The sequence below is a fragment of the Taudactylus pleione genome, unplaced genomic scaffold (genome assembly GCF_031769625.1).
Source record: "Taudactylus pleione unplaced genomic scaffold, aTauple2 ptg000061l, whole genome shotgun sequence".
Classification (NCBI taxonomy): domain Eukaryota; kingdom Metazoa; phylum Chordata; class Amphibia; order Anura; family Myobatrachidae; genus Taudactylus; species Taudactylus pleione.
In genome coordinates, this window is record NW_028284463.1 from 20,095,219 (window position 1) to 20,112,291 (window position 17,073).

Genomic DNA, 17,073 nt, shown 5'->3' on the forward strand with positions numbered 1-17,073 from the left:
TTAGGTTAGGCATTGCAATCAATTTTATAACTCTGCTTCCAATAATTACAGCCCTTAGGCATTCCAATGAGTTGGCAAGGTTTAGACAAGATATCTTACATAGCTACATAGACAGAAGGGAGAAACTTTTCGATTAAAATATTCATTTTTTTTCTATTATAGAAAATAATCAATATATTACTGTAACTGTATGTCAATACGAAATAAAAAATGAAAGTGATTACAATGTTTTCGGAACTCTTGCCTTTAGTTTTGTCTATGGGTATTGACTGTTTATAATTATGTCCATTAAGGTGTTTAATCACTACAACTCCGAACAGACATGTACGTGTTTTGCATATATAATAAGCTACAATATTCAATTTCGTTTATTTTTCCTCATCATAATTTTTACTTTAGGACATCCTGAGAATCCTAACCTCCTTATGAATTCGTAGTGAAATTCAACATATTTGCCAACATTTTTAGATGTAAAGTAGGACATTCTAGGGGCAGCATCTGAGTATATTCCCCTGTAAATAAACAACTACTTTTCCAAAAGAACTAGAATAAAACATTTATATGTCCAAATTGATTACTAGACAAATCACAAATTTTAAATTAATTTTGCAGCCACTATATTTCACAAACAAAAATGAACAGGATATTCTGTTACATGTAATATTCCCTATGTGATTATATCTAAAGGAATTTGAGTAATTATTTTTTTTACAGGAATTCCGTTGACTTATCAGAATGTGTCATCCAGGATCTTAAAGTTCCTTTTGTTTGTATAGTCCATTATTCATTTTTGTACTAATAATTTAAAGCTTACTTGTTTACTAAACTCTTTAGAGATCTGCTTTGTGGAAACTACCACTTTATAGACATTTAATATATATTCTATTTCATAAAACCAGAAATCATTCTTAAGTTGGATTTTTGTTTTACTGAAAATTTTAATAACTCTGTTGAGACCTTTCTAAGTTGCATCATCTGCTACCTTCATATAGAATGTGTACTTAAATAAAACAAACCCATCTGCCATATTAAGATCACAAATGCAAACATTTCTATCCCAAAGCAAATAAGCTAGAGACAAGGAATGCTTAAATAGATTTTACACTGTACTCTGTGCCACATCTTCAGTAAATAATGGAACCTGACAAATACTTTCCACATTAATGTAGACTTGATTCAGACTGGGCAGATCCCAGACTCTTGTTTTGGTTTCATGGCTGTTTTCTTAAATTAATATCAGCCTGGAAAACATAACCGTGAGCCCATATGGTTGAATTAAATATTTTGATTACATTTTGGGTTTTTAAAATAAAGGTACCAACTTTTCCAGGAAATATACATTATCAATTTTATGGAAAAAAATGTGTGTGCGACAGGTGAAAAAAAAAAAAGCTCAGAAAATAGAATATGAAAATAACCAATTTTTTACCACTTATATATATTTTATGGCTTATTTTTGGACCAAAAATTTACAAAGGAGAAAAAAATGTTTGAGCAACAGGTGAATACATATTAAGGGGAAAAAAATCAGAAACATTTCACAAAATAGAACATGAAATTACCAAACATTGTTTATTACCATAATATTTTGTTTAGTTTTGGGCCAACAATTTAAATAAATGTAATACAAATGTGTGTGACATGTGAACACATATTAGAAAAAAAAATCTCACAAAAAAGAATATGAAATGAAACCATTTTCACTACTAATGCAAATGATTTGACTTATTTTTTTACCACAAATTTTGAAACAATAAAAACTGTGTGTGCAACAGGTGAACACATATTAAGAGTAAAAAAGAAAGACGTCTAAAAAACATGTATTGAAATTAACCAACTTTCTACCACTAATCTCAATTACCTGACTTATTTTTGGGCCAAAAAAAAACTTACATGATTCCCACTTTGAAAACATAAACCAAGCCACAACAAATTTGATAAAAAGCCATTTTAATTTTCTTGAAGATAGCATATACAAAAGTTAGCTTTGCTTAATGAAAAAGAAAAACAAAATCAGCTGCGCCATACATACAAATTAAATCTTTCACACCCGAACAGGAAAATAGAATTTGCAGAAAAACAAGATATTTTGTTTAAATGAATAAACAGGAAAATCTGATCCAAAGACACATTTTTTTAGAAAATAGTAAGAAAAGTAGAAACAAAAATAATTTCTAGATTTTTTTTTTCAAATTTACAAAGTTTTTCAATATCTTAAAAAGTAAAGGCACAAGTTACCATAAAATAGAAATTATATGCTCAGCATACAATGAAAGGGAACAATGGAACAGATGACAGCAACAAAAAAATATATATATTTTGTACTCAAAACCTAAGTTAAAAAAATGATGGGAGAGGTTTTTAGTGTCTAAAACTTGGTTGGAAGAGTCTGGTCCCTGGTAAGTTACATGAAACAGCATCAGTATAAATCATTATAACAAGTTTATTGGTGTTAACAAATAATTTCTAATTCAATACATATTTTAAAAAATGTATAACCAACTGGTTAATAATTTACATGAATGCTTGTCTGATGTAATTAATTATCAATCAACCTTTTAGTTTTGTGTACTTTACCCACCCCTTTTCTTTAGCCTGTTCCAAAATATTCCCTTCATTATTTTTTTTCTCCCCATTATTGTACTTTTTCAATGAATAAAGTAATTAACCACTTATAATATATGGCACATAAATATATTTATATATATATATTTATATATTTAACAGATCTCAGAACTATACGAACATTTAAAAAAAAAAAACTTAATTACAGCCACACATTGCTTAAAAATCCACTGAAATAGACACTTTGTAGTCCAAGCCTGAGACACGAGGAAGTGACAACGGTTAAACTGGGTTTTCCATAACGATGAACAGACAAATGCGGCAAAACTAATTGGAATAGTAATGTTGATGAGAAACGGTTTTCCAAAATGAGGAATTCTGCTGGATTTTGGTGAATGCCATGTAAGATTTTCAAATTTAAATAATGCTGCTGCATCAGTCGCAGAGATGAATTAGAACGAGGTGATTTTGACAAGTTGACACAAAACTGGTGCTCTAACCCAGAGATTAACCTGTACAATGAAACGGATTTTGTTAGAATTGGTCAGAGCAAAGGTTGGTCTGTATTTCAGATCGCAGTAAACTTCAAAACCTAGATGTCCATCCTTCACTCCATGTCACGTTGCAGTTCAGAAAGTAAAATAATCTTTTTCAGCAATTTTTTGTTTCACAATTGGCTTTCTGGAAAAGTCTGAAGGAAATGCTCTTTTCGGTGTAAGAGAAATATTCTCTGTTTATCAGCAGGCACTTGTAAAGAAGCTGGCACTGCACCTCCCACCAGTACATTCTGTCTTTAGTGCACGTGTCTTGGAAGACTAAACGACAGCCAGCCGTAACTATAGCATAAAAGTCCTCAGTTCCAAAAATGAAAATGCATTTAAGGCCTTGTCAGAGTTGTGTAGACTGGCTGGTCCCAGTTGGAGTTGGGACTGTGAGAAGGTGGAATGGACAAACTATTGAGGATAGGTGTGGCATAGGGGCGGCGGGAGGAATGGAAATAAGGGTATTGGTACAGACTGGATGGATAGCTGGAGTAGGGATTGTAGTAATTGGAGCTTGGTAGGTCTGTGTAGTCACATTGAGAGTTAGGGAAAGAGGTGGGTACAGTAGAACTAGGCACGGTTGTGGCACAAGCCTGGGCACTATAGGAGTTGAAGTCAGAATGTGTAGGTGATCCATGGGATTGGTCTCTATAATGACTGGGACTCAGCTGCTCTGTCTTAATATGGGGCCTCTGCTGGCCAGATTCAGAAGATGAGGATGAAGTTGAGGGACTCTTATGAGTCCAAACAGGAGCTTGTGTGTTCCCTGCTGGATGTGTATAGGGTGCTGCATAAGGTGGTGCTGTGGAATTCTGGCCATGGTCAGCTGCAATAGCTCCATGGCCATTTAGCGGCAAGTACTGGTCAAATTCATGGACATCAAAGGCCTCAATGTTGTTGATGACTTCGCTGCTTAGTTCATTAATGTCCACATTGCTGAAGTCAATGTTCTGACGCCCATTGTCCATCATCCTCCGTCCTTCATGCTTCAGTTCTTGTTTCCCACCATGGTGTAGGTCAGTTTTGGGAGTAGTTGGAGGAGTTGGAGGTCCATGGTTTTGACCTAATAGCAGAAAAAAAGATGGAGAAACATTTCAAATACAATTTACTGTATCTGTATCTTGGGAAATCATATAATGAATGTTTGGCCCTCTTATGTGGCATATTTGAAATCAGTGGTTCTCAACTCCAGTCAGGGCTGGATAAAGAACTTTAAAGACCCTATGCACTTAAGATTTTGGTGCCTCGGAATATATATATATAAAAAAAAATAATTCTTACCAAGGCCTTTAAAAACCTCAAGACAAGAATGATCACGTGAGCCTCAGTGGACCGTGTGGCAGTTTACCAGTTATCAGATTCTAATTTTGTTGTATTCCCAAACTTAATGTACATTGATTGACCTCTATTATTACTATTTTATTATTATTTTATTATTGCATATAGCCCCTTTTTTTATGGAACCTGGTTCAGCTGCACCAGTTGCAGTTTTGCACAAAATGGTCCATGCATGTGCTTATTTTGCTTACTGGTTAATCCAGCTCTGACTCCAGTCCTCAAGTATCCCCAACAGGTCATGTTTTGTGGATTTCCTTAATCATGCACAGGTGAGTTAACCTCAGTGGCGTCACAAGGGGGGTGCGGGGGGTGCGGTCCGCACTCGGGTGTCACCCGCCGAGGGGTGACACCGAAGTGCAGACTCCCCCTCTGGTGACAGGAGCTGGGTGCTGCACTGTAGAATTACGTGCAGCACTCGGCTCCTGTCACAGTGAAGGAGCCAGCACTACAAACACACTGGTCCCCGGGGGCAGCCCGCACCTCCTGGACCCCCCCGGAGATGCTAAAACCAGGGTTCGGGTGCGCGGCCCCGCCCCCACATGTGAGGCCCCGCCCACTTGTCCTGAGGCCCCGCCCCTTTCCCCGACGCGCTTGTACACCCGCACCGGGTGCAACTAAAGGTGAGGACGCCACTGGTTAACCTATTTGGCAGGGTAAGTAATTATCCCAACTGTTTCCACAGACAGAAATCCTCAAAACATGACCTTTTGAAAAAACTTGAGGGTTAAGGTTGAGAACCACAAAACATCTCAGATATGGAGACACTGGGTATGATACAAAGTGAGCAAAAGTGGGTAGACGCATATGATACTGGATCTTACACCAGCCTGACATGGGACGGGGAAGGAAAGGGGCACTCATACAGCAGGGGCAGTTGTGAACACAAACAGACTGTGACGCATATGAGAAACACATAGGTGGTCATGCTGGAAATAGTGCAATATGATTATGACAGTTGCTAGAGTTAGTGAATCACTTGTTATTGTCTTTTTGTGAATGAGCAACTAAGGCTGATTGATGCTTTTTTTTCTTGTACACAAGACAGATACTTGTAATGCTGGGCATACACCATATGCCCAGCATTACAATCCGACAATATCGGGCCGATTAGTCCGATATTGTCGGATTGCCCCGATTATTGTACTGTGTATGTGGCCAACTGATGCTAAAATATCGATCTGTCATGCCAGATCGGTCATCGGTCAGCATGTCCGTCAGATGCGATATTTTGTAAGTTAACAGTCAGCTGCATCGGCCAATGTATGCCCAGCCGCAGCTGACTGACAGACATTTCCCCTGTTCCTTCACAGGGAAAGAACGGGAAAATGTCTTCCCCCCAGGGGAGGAGAGCAGATATCGAGGCCAATACACAGTGTATACCCATGAATCTGCAGGGTGCCAGGTTGCCAGATAAAATGTCTGTCGTTCTGATAGGCATTTTATCTGGCAGTGTATGCCCAGCATAACTGATGTATTACAGATTATTTAAAGTTTTATTCATAATAAAATAGTGAATAGTTTGTGAACTAATCATGGCTAAGGGGCGGTATTCATCAATTCTTGGAGAGAGATAAAATTGTGAGACATAAAGTACCAACCAAACTGCTCCGAGCCGTCATTGTACAGACGATGGGGCCCATTTATCAACAAGTTTCATCATACGCGACGGGTTTTAAAACTCCTTTGCGAATGATAAATGGTTCTCCAGCCAATCAGATCCCAACTGTCATTTTTCAAACAGATGATGACAGGTAGGAGCTGATTGGCTGGAGCACCATTTATCATTCGCAAAGGAGTTTTAAAACCCGTCGCGTATGATGAAACTGGTTGATAAATGAGCCCCACTGTATTTGAAAAATGACAGTTAGGAGCTGATGGGTTGGTACTTTATCTTTTACAATTGTATCTCTCTCCGAACTTTGATGAATATCCCTCTATTGGGTGCATGAGACATATGCCAGGTGTAAACTGTGCCGATCTGCACCGTGCTTCCCTATAGATGCCGCTTTTGCATATATATCTGCATACAACTCTCCATTAGCCTCACTGCATGCAAGTAATAATCGTTGGCATTGCCCACCTCGTTTTACTATAAAACACATGTGTAATAGGAACAAACTGATACCCATCAGCACTAAGAATATAAGATGGGTATTAAAACTTTACTGAGTGGTCTAATATGACGCATTCAGTAGTTTCAAAGACGAGAGATAGATCGGTATATGGTGTAATCAACATTTGCATGGTTTATGTCTGAGATCATAACTGATGAAAGGAGGACAAATGGAGGAATTCCCCCTAGTAACCAATCAGAATGTAGCTAGCATTTTATAGAATGTACTAGATAAATGATAGCTATGATCTTATTGGTTGTTATGGCAACACATCCACTTGTCCACTTTAGAAGGTTTGAATAATTTCCCCCCATAGAGTTTCTGCACAGGAGCAAAACCTCATTAGTTATTGTGATCTCCGTGAGTTTATTCCCCTGTTTCCCACACTCTCTGCTCCATAACTTTTACTGGGAATGAGAGTGTTTGATAAATAGAAGGTAATAATAATAATTTAAAATAAAAAGTTAACAAAAATTTTAATGAAATATATTTCTAGGCGCCTTGTACAACCACGGACATAGACGAACACAGAACCTTCCCCGTTCCCCGGCTTTACCTGCATGTTCTCCATGAAGATGGCCGTCTCCCATTCCTCCCAGTGCAGAGTCAGACTTATACATCTGAGAACCAGGGTGATGCCCCAGCTCAGCCCCAGAGTCGGAGTCGCTGTGCCCGGCTTTCACGCTCTTCCTCCTGCGTGGCTGATACTTGTAGTCAGGGTGATCCTTCTTGTGCTGCACTCGGAGCCTCTCGGCCTCCTCCACGAAGGGACGTTTCTCGTTTTCACTCAGCAGACTGCGGGTAGGAGAGAAAGAAGTTTGATGAATGGACTGAAAGGCCATTGACTCCTCTGTATTTAAGAGGAGTCTAAGACACTACTGGAGAGATGCATCAAGCTTTGGATAAAATGGAGAAGTTGCCCATAGCAACCAATCAGCTTCTAACTGTCATTTCAAAGAGTATGGGGGTCTATGTACTAAGCCTTGGGGAGAGATGAAGTGGATGGAGATAAATTACCAACCAGTCATCTGCTGAAAAAGTTTCATTTTTCAAACACAGCCTGTAAACTGACAGTTAGGAGCTGATTGGTTGGCACTTTATCTGTCTCCAAGGCTTAGTACATAGACCCCCGTATGTTATATAAATGACAGAAGCTGTTTGCTTTGAGACACTATCGCTGAGATATCTGTACTTCAGTCACTCTCTTGCTGCTAGGAGCAGATCCATTTACTCTGTGCCATTAATCTCATATATTAAGTGGATTAACAGAATGGAAAGTACCCTCAACCTAGCGGGAGTCCTGCAAGTAATTCATAACGCTTTCTAAACTTCTATGCAATGTGATTTAGAGGTATCAGACTATACTAAGAGAATGAGACACAGACTACTGGCCTGCCCAGCCCAGCCCTTCATATCCAGCAATAATAATTAGAATTATGTATTAGAATCTCTCTGCCTTTAAGGTCAAAGACAATACTCTTCTGGTTGGAAATTTGTGGAATCCACTTTCATTTCCATCTTGTTAAGAGCACAGTGAATAGCATTGCTGCCTAACCATAGGTTAAATTTCAACCTGGCCCCTATCTGTGTGGAGTTTGTATGGTCCCCCATGTTAGCGTTGATTCTTCTGGGTGCTTCAGTTTCCTCCCACACGCCAAAGACATACTGGCAGCTAAATTGGCTTCTGACTAAATTAACCCTATTGTGTGTGTCCATGAGGTAAGGAATATTGATTGTAAGATCCACAGGGGCTGGGACTGTTGAGAAGGACTGAAATATTCTCTGCGAAACTCTGTGTAATGTGTATGTGTTATAGAAATAACTGCTAGCAAAAAAAAATGTTCAAAAAAGTCCCACTTGCTTTTTTTTTTGTCTGATTGGGTAAATAGATGCAAAGTTACAGGCCGTGGTACATGACCCCTTCAATGGGGAACCAATGCATGCAGACACATACATGGATATACAAATTATTATTTTTATCAGAAATCGGAAAACAAGTACAAAAACATACAACTTTTCCCACAAACCCATCCCCCCCCATGATAATTTTAATTATTCCTATTGTCCTGTAAATAGTAAAATAGCTTATCGTCAATTCAAAAACACAACTTCTGCTGCTCCATTTTGGAGCTGCAGCGAATTATGTCTATTTTATTCTTTGGTGCAATTTTGTACTTCAGATAAAGATATCCGTAGAAAATACCATAATAATAAATGCTAAATACTACATATAATTTCTATTCCAAAACTATTTTTGTTTTAGAACTCTGGATTTATAAAAAAAAATTAAAAACATGAGAGGTTTAGGAACATTGGATGTTACTATGCTCTACCCAGTGGGGAGGAAGCTGTTAACTTCTGCAGTGTCAACTTTACTTAACGCCAATTCATTGCAAATACCATTATTTTGAATATGCGCATCCATTAAACTACGCGCAGCGGGAGTTCAGCTTCTCATCTTTCTCTTGCCCGCCTGCATCTTATATGTAACTTAGAATTCACAAGGAAATTGTGTCAAACTCGCTTTGAATTTTTTTATGGCTAAAAAATTAGATTATAGTAGAAAATATTAAGCGAGAATTGAATAAAAAGCTACCTCCTGACACGTGACCTGGAACGATGATGTATAATTGAACGTGGGAGAAATATACATTGGATAAAACATTTTTTTTTTCTTTTTATCATTAATATGTTTAAAATAATAATAATAAAAAAAAAAACATTAAGGAGATATCATAGAAACAAATGATTAGAGATGTGCGGTTCTGTTCTCTAAAAATCTGAATCCACCTGAATTTCGTGAATCTGGCCCGAACAGAGTCGCGGTTCTTATCTTCCCATGGTTCGGAATTTGGTAAATCCAAATTTCTGGTTTTGGATTGCAAAAATTACATGATTTTAGATGTTTTTATACTTTTTTTTTTTTTTCTTTTTAAACCCAGATCCAAAACCAAAACACTTGAGGGTGGATTGGCAAAACCAAAACATGAAGATGAATCCAGATCCAAACCAAAACGAAAACACATCGCTACAAATTTTGTATGAGTAATACCAATGAGAGGCTTATCAATTGTCCTTTATCAAACCAGGGATTGCTTCGATAATGAACAATGGGTCTGTGTGATGGAATCCAGTAGCCTTCAGAAATTACTGTGAAGATAAATATTTTTTACTGCCACTGTTTTTGAAATGCCCATCTTAAATTTCCTTCTGCACTATACAGAAAAGCGAGTGAAAATGATTATTGTAAAGGTCTTGCATAATTACAAAGGAATAGCCATCCTGCTCCCCGAACCCCCACTCCTTGTTTATTCTAAATGCAATCCTGTGATCTTGTCCCACAGAGGCCTTACTATTATTCTGAAACAGAAGGGTTAACTCATACTCGCCACTGAATGATTTTATCCTACTAACTCAAGTACGCAATAAAAAATAAAAAAAAGTATTGTTCTATCATTCCAAGCAATCAGTTCCTCTGCGATGCGTCACTAAATATTTATTTTGGATTTTAAAAGATTTTAAAAAAACTATTGATTTTTAGGCGATATTAACCTCTACCTTGCTGAGAGCGAAGAAGGTATAGCTGTGACTGCACTGCAAGCACACCCCATGCGAGAACTGCAAATTCTCACTAGAAATAAACTGTGTAAGGTTTCAGTAAATGTCACCAACCAACCAATGCATCCAATATATAGGGCTATGGGTTCCAGACTCCTGGCTATGACGGTACGTATCTATGCTTCAAACATACTAAGCCAAACAGGGCCTGATACTAAGTGCTGGTTACAACTTATTAACAAAACTACCATTTGTGTATCTGTGGCACTAATCCAGACCATGCAATAACACTTTCACACCACTCATAAAAGTCTTATTTATTACACTGAGCTTCAGTAGATCTGATATGTAATCGTAAACATTCTATATGCAAATAATATGCCTGTTACCGACCCACCCTACTCTCAGCGGTCAAATGGTTAACGTCTGCTCAGTAAAGGTAGCATTGCGCTATGCAAATACTGATCTGCATAAAACACTACAGAGTTATGCATATAGCTGTATATAATACAAATCCAGCAAATACTAACTGGACCATCATTGATTGTAAACTAAACTTTAGCATGAAATACTGACCTCAGCCTTTAATAACCAGTTGTGACAATGAGGGAAACTTGATATATTACCTTTTTGATTCTGGCTGTAAAGCACCTACATGGCATTTGCATTTCTGCTCTAACCAGTAGAGGACTGACATCCATACGCTCAATATAATCGTCCCTTATGCCAGGATTCGTCCATGTGCAGCTCTCCAGCTGCTGTGGGACTACAAGTCCCGGCATGCACTGCCTACCTGTTCTCTGCTGTAGGTAGGATTTCATGCCAGGGTTACTGTACATTTTGCAGTAGGAATATTTTTTTTAAATCATATTTAATTGTACATTATATCTGTTTAACTGAATCCTACTTATATCAGAAACATTAAAGTTGTATGTACTAAAACCTAATTCTGCTTTGATTAGAAGAACCTCAACAACACTGCCGCAGATACACAAAGCCACCTTGTCATCCAGTGCTTAAGTGATTGCATGTGTGAGTGACAGAATATATTTAATTCTCACACATGTCAGTAGGTGAAGTTTGTTCACTATGAGACTGGGTAAAGCACAGTAAAGTGCAAGGAGCAGACATGCTGTGCAGAGCATCTGGTAATTACTGTGTAAACCTGACCTCAGGACATTAATCATGTTACTCACTCAAGCAGGCTGGCAATCACTGAGTAGCACAATCTCCCAAACCGAATGATCAGTCAGTTATTATAAGTTTCCCATTCAGCCCGCTGCAATGCTATTATCTGGGAGTAAAAAGGAATTACCCTTCATACTTCACCAAAGATGTGCAAATAAGGAGTACAGGACGCTTATGAGCTGATGTTTCTGGTGACAGCAGAGGGTAGGGTTTGTTTGGATCATGGAGATGAGCACACAACGCGGGGTGCACCTATGGTTTGAGAGCTAAAATAACTGGTTCTACCACCTATTGGCACAGCCAACATTGTAAAGGAGTGAATGTGTATTTAAATCAACCAATAAATCATTGTAGATAAAAGGTCCATCACAGAAAGCAGTGGCTTTCAACCTGGGGTACTAGTACTCGTTGTGATGTTCAGTAGTTGGAACATTTTTTATAATGGCAGAACTGGGCATCCAGATCCAGATCATAATTAGATACATAGGGAACACACTTTATCTCTCGATACATCTGCCCAAATATGTTAGAAAACTATTAGTTATTCAAATTTTTTGAGTTTTTTAACATCTTGATTATATTGTTGCTTTTTCTATCTATCTATTGGAACCTAAACATTTCATACAATAGCAGTTACAGTATATTCAGTACAAATGTATTGCTTTGCAATGCTGGAGGTATAAATAACACAAGGGCTGCCAGGGGGTACCCATGAGGGTAATGATTGAGAACCGCTGACATAGAGGTTGCAAATGTATCAGACACAGGGCATTCCTGGAGTAATAGGGGTATACTCACCGCCAGAGTTTGCCCAGGGTCTTGCTGAGCTCGGCATTGTGTAGATGTGGGTACTGGTCTGCCAGCTTTCTCCGGGCCGCCTGTGCCCACACCATAAAGGCGTTCATAGGTCGCTTGACATGGGGCTTGGCTTTGAGGGAGCCGGATCCCCGGACGGGCATGGGCACCAAACTCCAGTCATAGCCTTTCAGCACCTGGGACACTGCCTCCCGGATACATGCTGGGAAGCGCTCATCCATGGGTCCCTCGGGGTCGCTCTTGGAGAGTGGAGAAATGCCGGAGGACCTGTGGGAGCCTCGCCCCTCTGAGCCGGCTGGGGACAGCGGGGAGTCCGAGTCAGAATCCGAAACATGGGACATGGAGCTGGCGGTGCCCGCTGGGCTGCAGGGAGCCTCGGGAGCCTGGTCCTGCTCTGAACTCATGTTCAGCATCTGGGAGCCGGGCAGGAGGGTCTGGCTGCGGGGACAACTGTGCAGCAGGTGAGCTTGCACCAGGCTGGGATGGAGCCGACTGCAAAGGATGATGCACAAACGCGTCTTTACGCACTGGAGCGCACAGGGCGCACGGCACTGCTCAGTCCAGGTCAGCAGAGACAGGAATCCTGGACTGACCGTCTAGAAAGGCACAGTCCCACTTCTTATTCTAGGTACAGCGCAATCCAGGGCTCAGAAGTTCCTATTTACCACCTTCAGTTGGCAGAGACCTCAGCAAGCTGGGCAGCCTCTCAGATGAGCAGACATAGCAGTTGGAGCAAGGTGGCTCTGGAGGCGCTCCCTGGCACGGAGGAAGGTCAGCTTGTAACTTCCAAAACCAGGCACCAGCAAAATCCAGCGCTGTCTGTGCTCTGTATTATTTCCCTGCCCAGCATGCAAGCCCTTTAATAAGTCATCCACAGTCAGTCCCACCCCGCCCTCCCCATTGGCTCACAGGGGAGGGAGGTTGGCTGCCTAATCTTAAAGTGAGACCTATAACTTTCCCTCTCTCTCTTTTTACAATGTTTTCCCACGTGTGTGTGGATGTGTGTTGTGATCCTAGGGAAAGGCAGGACGGTAGGTTACCTCCTATTCCATCCTCCTAACCCATTCTGCAAACAGCTGCCAAAGGTGGCTCAGTCTCTTGCGCTGAACGGGTTACAGCCTGCAGCTGCTGTTTGTTTGTGTATATATATATATATATATATGAATGACATATCATATATATATATATATATATATATATATATATATATATATCCGCTTCGACTACAACTACTACTTGCAATTACATGTAAAACTTAATGCAAGCACAATATGCATCAACCTTTTGAGAACACCCAGTCAAGCGCATTTCCTAGAGCACGGTACGTACATTACCCTCATTTTTTTGCGCAATTGAGTGCTGGACATTTACCAACACTGCTTTGTTTTTCCTTAAGCCACCTATTAATAAATTATATATGTTAAAAGCTAAATTGCATATTTGCCTTCAACATCATTACAGGGCTGTACATATAAAACTGTTTTTTTACTACAGATGCGAATCTATATATGTATAATTAATTTTATTCGCCAACGTTCTGCGTGGTTCAGTAAAATTGTATTTTATTATCTAAGCAAGTTCATAAACTACTAGCAGTTTATTTTTATTATTTGTTATTAAACATTTAATACAGTGCTCGAGTTAAGTCACCGTTGTATTGTCATCATTACTGAAGAATGGATTTATTTAGGCACTTTGTTACTTTTTAATGTTTGCTGTACGGATTTTACCAGGCTGCTTACCAAAATAACTTTTTATAAATTACTTATTACTAGACATTGTTACTAGGGGGGGTCTTTTTTAACTATCAAAAATAATCACTATCCTTTAGGGATTCTCCTACAGCTAAATGAAAGGGTGGGCTGACAGAGAGACAACATAACATGCTCTCAACTTTGATGGATGTTGTTCCAGCAAAAGGCATCACTACCCGACGGCTACTCTCTCCTGTAAGTGTAAAAATGCCACTTGTATATTTTTGTACACATGGACTTGTTAGATGGGCTGGGTGCAGGATATACTGGAAACCTCCACTGTGTGAGATACAAAAGTCCCATCCACTAGACTACAACTTTCTGCTGCTGCGTGAGCCCCTCAGCCTAGGGGCAACAGCACTACCATTAATCCTTTCCATACACGTGAGGCCGAGAGCATATAGGGGAACGGGGAAAAGGGTTATGTAACTGAATATATGGGACTGGCAAGTGAATCAGGAATATTGGTGATAATGTTATTTTTCTTTGCAGCAATTTTCTCCAAAGTGTTCTTTTTGTGCATAGATCACTCTCCAAGGGGGCAACAGGTGGGATCCTGTAAATCAGGAGTTTGTTATATAATAAATGGGCAAGAACAACACTCTATTAATAGTCATCATGATTAATGAGTATGTTGGGTAACCTAACTACAAAAGTGCAATGAAAAGTCACCAACTGTGGTGTACTGTATATAGCGATATATTAAAAGATGTATTGCTGGCAGCCTCTGAATATTATGGTATATATTAACATTAAATAAGTAAAAATAATAAATATAGCATATTTTCACTTATAACATAATACAGCAGACTCCTCCCCTTTACTCCCCCATGTGCATTAACCCCCAAGAACCGCTATGTCTCGATATCAGGAAGCTGTGTGACTCCTATAGACCTATAGGCTGGTTATTTGGGGAACATTGCCCTAGGAACTGGAGGGAAGGAAGGCATCTGTGCGATAAGTTCTGCTGTACATCTGTCTCCACCAAATACAGTTATTAAACTTATTTTATCTCAGTGATACATAATAGAAATGTACAAAAAGGCAAAAGGGAGTTATAAAAAAATATATATATAAAAATGTACTTGTCCCATATCCCAGTTCAGATGGTTTAAGTTTTTCCAGTTAAATAAAAATAAACTTTACAGAACTTATTTTGTTACTAAGTCAACAAAGGTCCTTTAATTGAGTCAACAGAGCAACTGGAAGTGAAATATTAATAGAAAAATCACAAACCATTATGTGTGGCATAATTTGTGTTACTGTAAATTATATCAATATTACAATAGAAATTGTTTACAGGAAGAATCACGTCACTTCTAATTATATATGCCATTTGATGGAAAGCGACAGACACAGCAGTGAAATAGTCACAGAGACTGAGGCAAATACACATATTTCTGTATTATTATTTATCTTATGTCTCATGTTGCCCAGTTTAAGGTGCTCAGAACAAAATGACTGCCCCAGTGCTGCTGCCTAGAATGGGTCATGTGACCAGTATCCACAGTTACCAGTGTATAATATTTGTATCATCAAATACTGATATCAGAACATGAAAGTAATTATGACAGAATTATACTTTTACATTACTGTTGTATTGTTTTACTTAAAGCCAAATTCATATAAAATTTCTTTGTGTGAGATGGAATTGGTAACAGTATGTATGGAAGGTAAATAATGTTTATGTCTTTGTTGCCTCTCTGTGGTGCTACTGCCACTATATACAAATGAGGGAGTGTATAGTTCACATAATAGATGTTTATAAGAAACATGACACTTGAGGCTATATTTATTATTTATTTATTAACAGTTTCTTCTATAGGGCAGCAAATTCCGTTGCGCTTTATAAGTTGAATCAACATTAACATTATACTGAGTTGTAAAAGACATACATACATACATAAAAGACATACATAAGCGTAAGAGGGCCCTGCTCGCAAGCTTACAATCTATTAATAATAGAGAGAATATCAGGTAACTAAAATAGTATATTTTATTATGAATGTACTATAGTCAAGTGAAGCTGGCATCTAGGGCATTGAGGTAAGTGCCCCCAGGCTATACTTGTTTTACAGCTGTGGACTGGCGTGTGAGATGGATCAACGTCGTTCAGTGTACACACAGCTAATACCACAATGCACCATCATATTATAAAACACAAGTGATACATAAACACATATAATCTGTATAATCAGTGAGTTCTGATGTAATTGCTTTGGAGATCATTAGGAAAACTTGTACTGAAAGCAGTGCCGACTCGAGGCATGTTCAACCAGTGCGGTCGAACAGGTGCGCTACCCCATAGAGGGCGCACCCCTACCAGCCATTCCCAATTTCAGCGGGACAGTCCCGTTTTTCGGGCACAGCCCCGCTGTTCCACCCGCGGGACTAAGTGTCCCGCAGGTGGTCGGGAGGTTGGGCACCTCCACCACCGGCCCTGGAGAAGAGGAATGGATGCCGCGCAGTGCAGGAAGAGAGCTGGGGGCAGCCCAGCTACTTATGTAGTGCTGGGCACGCCCCCAGCCTGATGTTAACGGGAGGTGTGCCATACGGGCACGCCCCCAAATAATGTCATTTAGGGGGTGTTGCTTATGGTAATTAGGCCATGCCCCCATTTTCAGTCGCACAATGGTTAAGGGGTGCTAGAGTCTCATCCAGGAGAGGGTGCGGCTCCCCCTGGAGCCGGCCCTGACTGTAAGGGATAACGTATCCAGGGCCATAGCTAGGGGTGGGCAAGCAGTGCCACACCCCCGGGTGCAGGGCTGAGGGCACAGCACCTTCACTGCCCAGTGGAACCTGCAGTTGGCTTGCACGTACCCCTGATTGTAAGTGATTACAAATATATAGTATGGATGTTTAAGTTTAATGATAATGACAAACCCATATGAACTATTAATTACAGACTCCACTACAAGCATTCAGGAGAGAACTAATTCATACCCAGCATCAAGCTTTTCCAGGTCATCATGTAAAAAGCTAGGGGTTGTTGAAGTACCCCAGACTGCACTCATTGTGGCAAATGATGATTATCTTCCATAGACCACTGTTCTCGTTCATTCTCTCCCGATATATCGTGTTCGGTGGATCTCCGCAATGTGAATAGATCCATCTGACTGGTGTGGTGCAGGCCACGTGTTATATCACACAGGGAAGTGCTCAAACTTGACCGGTCGTTGATACTTGATGAGAGGGTCA

General features: G+C 39.6%; 1 protein-coding gene and 1 long non-coding RNA gene across 2 annotated transcripts in view; one reads left to right on the forward strand and one right to left on the reverse strand.

The window, feature by feature from the left end:
- Positions 1–1,933: 1,933 nt before the first annotated feature.
- On the reverse strand, positions 1,934–12,963 carry SOX8 (SRY-box transcription factor 8). The gene is made up of 3 exons (XM_088464815.1): positions 12,104–12,963; positions 7,116–7,354; positions 1,934–4,170 (listed from the first exon to the last, which is right to left on the reverse strand). The coding sequence occupies exons 1-3, from the start codon at positions 12,532–12,534 to the stop codon at positions 3,443–3,445; spliced, it is 1,398 nt and encodes a 465-aa protein (XP_088320941.1). The 5' UTR covers positions 12,535–12,963; the 3' UTR covers positions 1,934–3,442.
- A 238-nt stretch (positions 12,964–13,201) lies between these two features.
- The window catches only part of LOC148535135 (uncharacterized), a 29,776-nt gene continuing 25,904 nt past the window's right edge, over positions 13,202–17,073 (forward strand). Inside the window, exons 1-2 of the long non-coding RNA XR_015876460.1 lie at positions 13,202–13,442; positions 13,953–14,070. This is a non-coding gene — a long non-coding RNA (uncharacterized LOC148535135). The remainder of the gene's footprint in view (positions 13,443–13,952; positions 14,071–17,073) is intronic.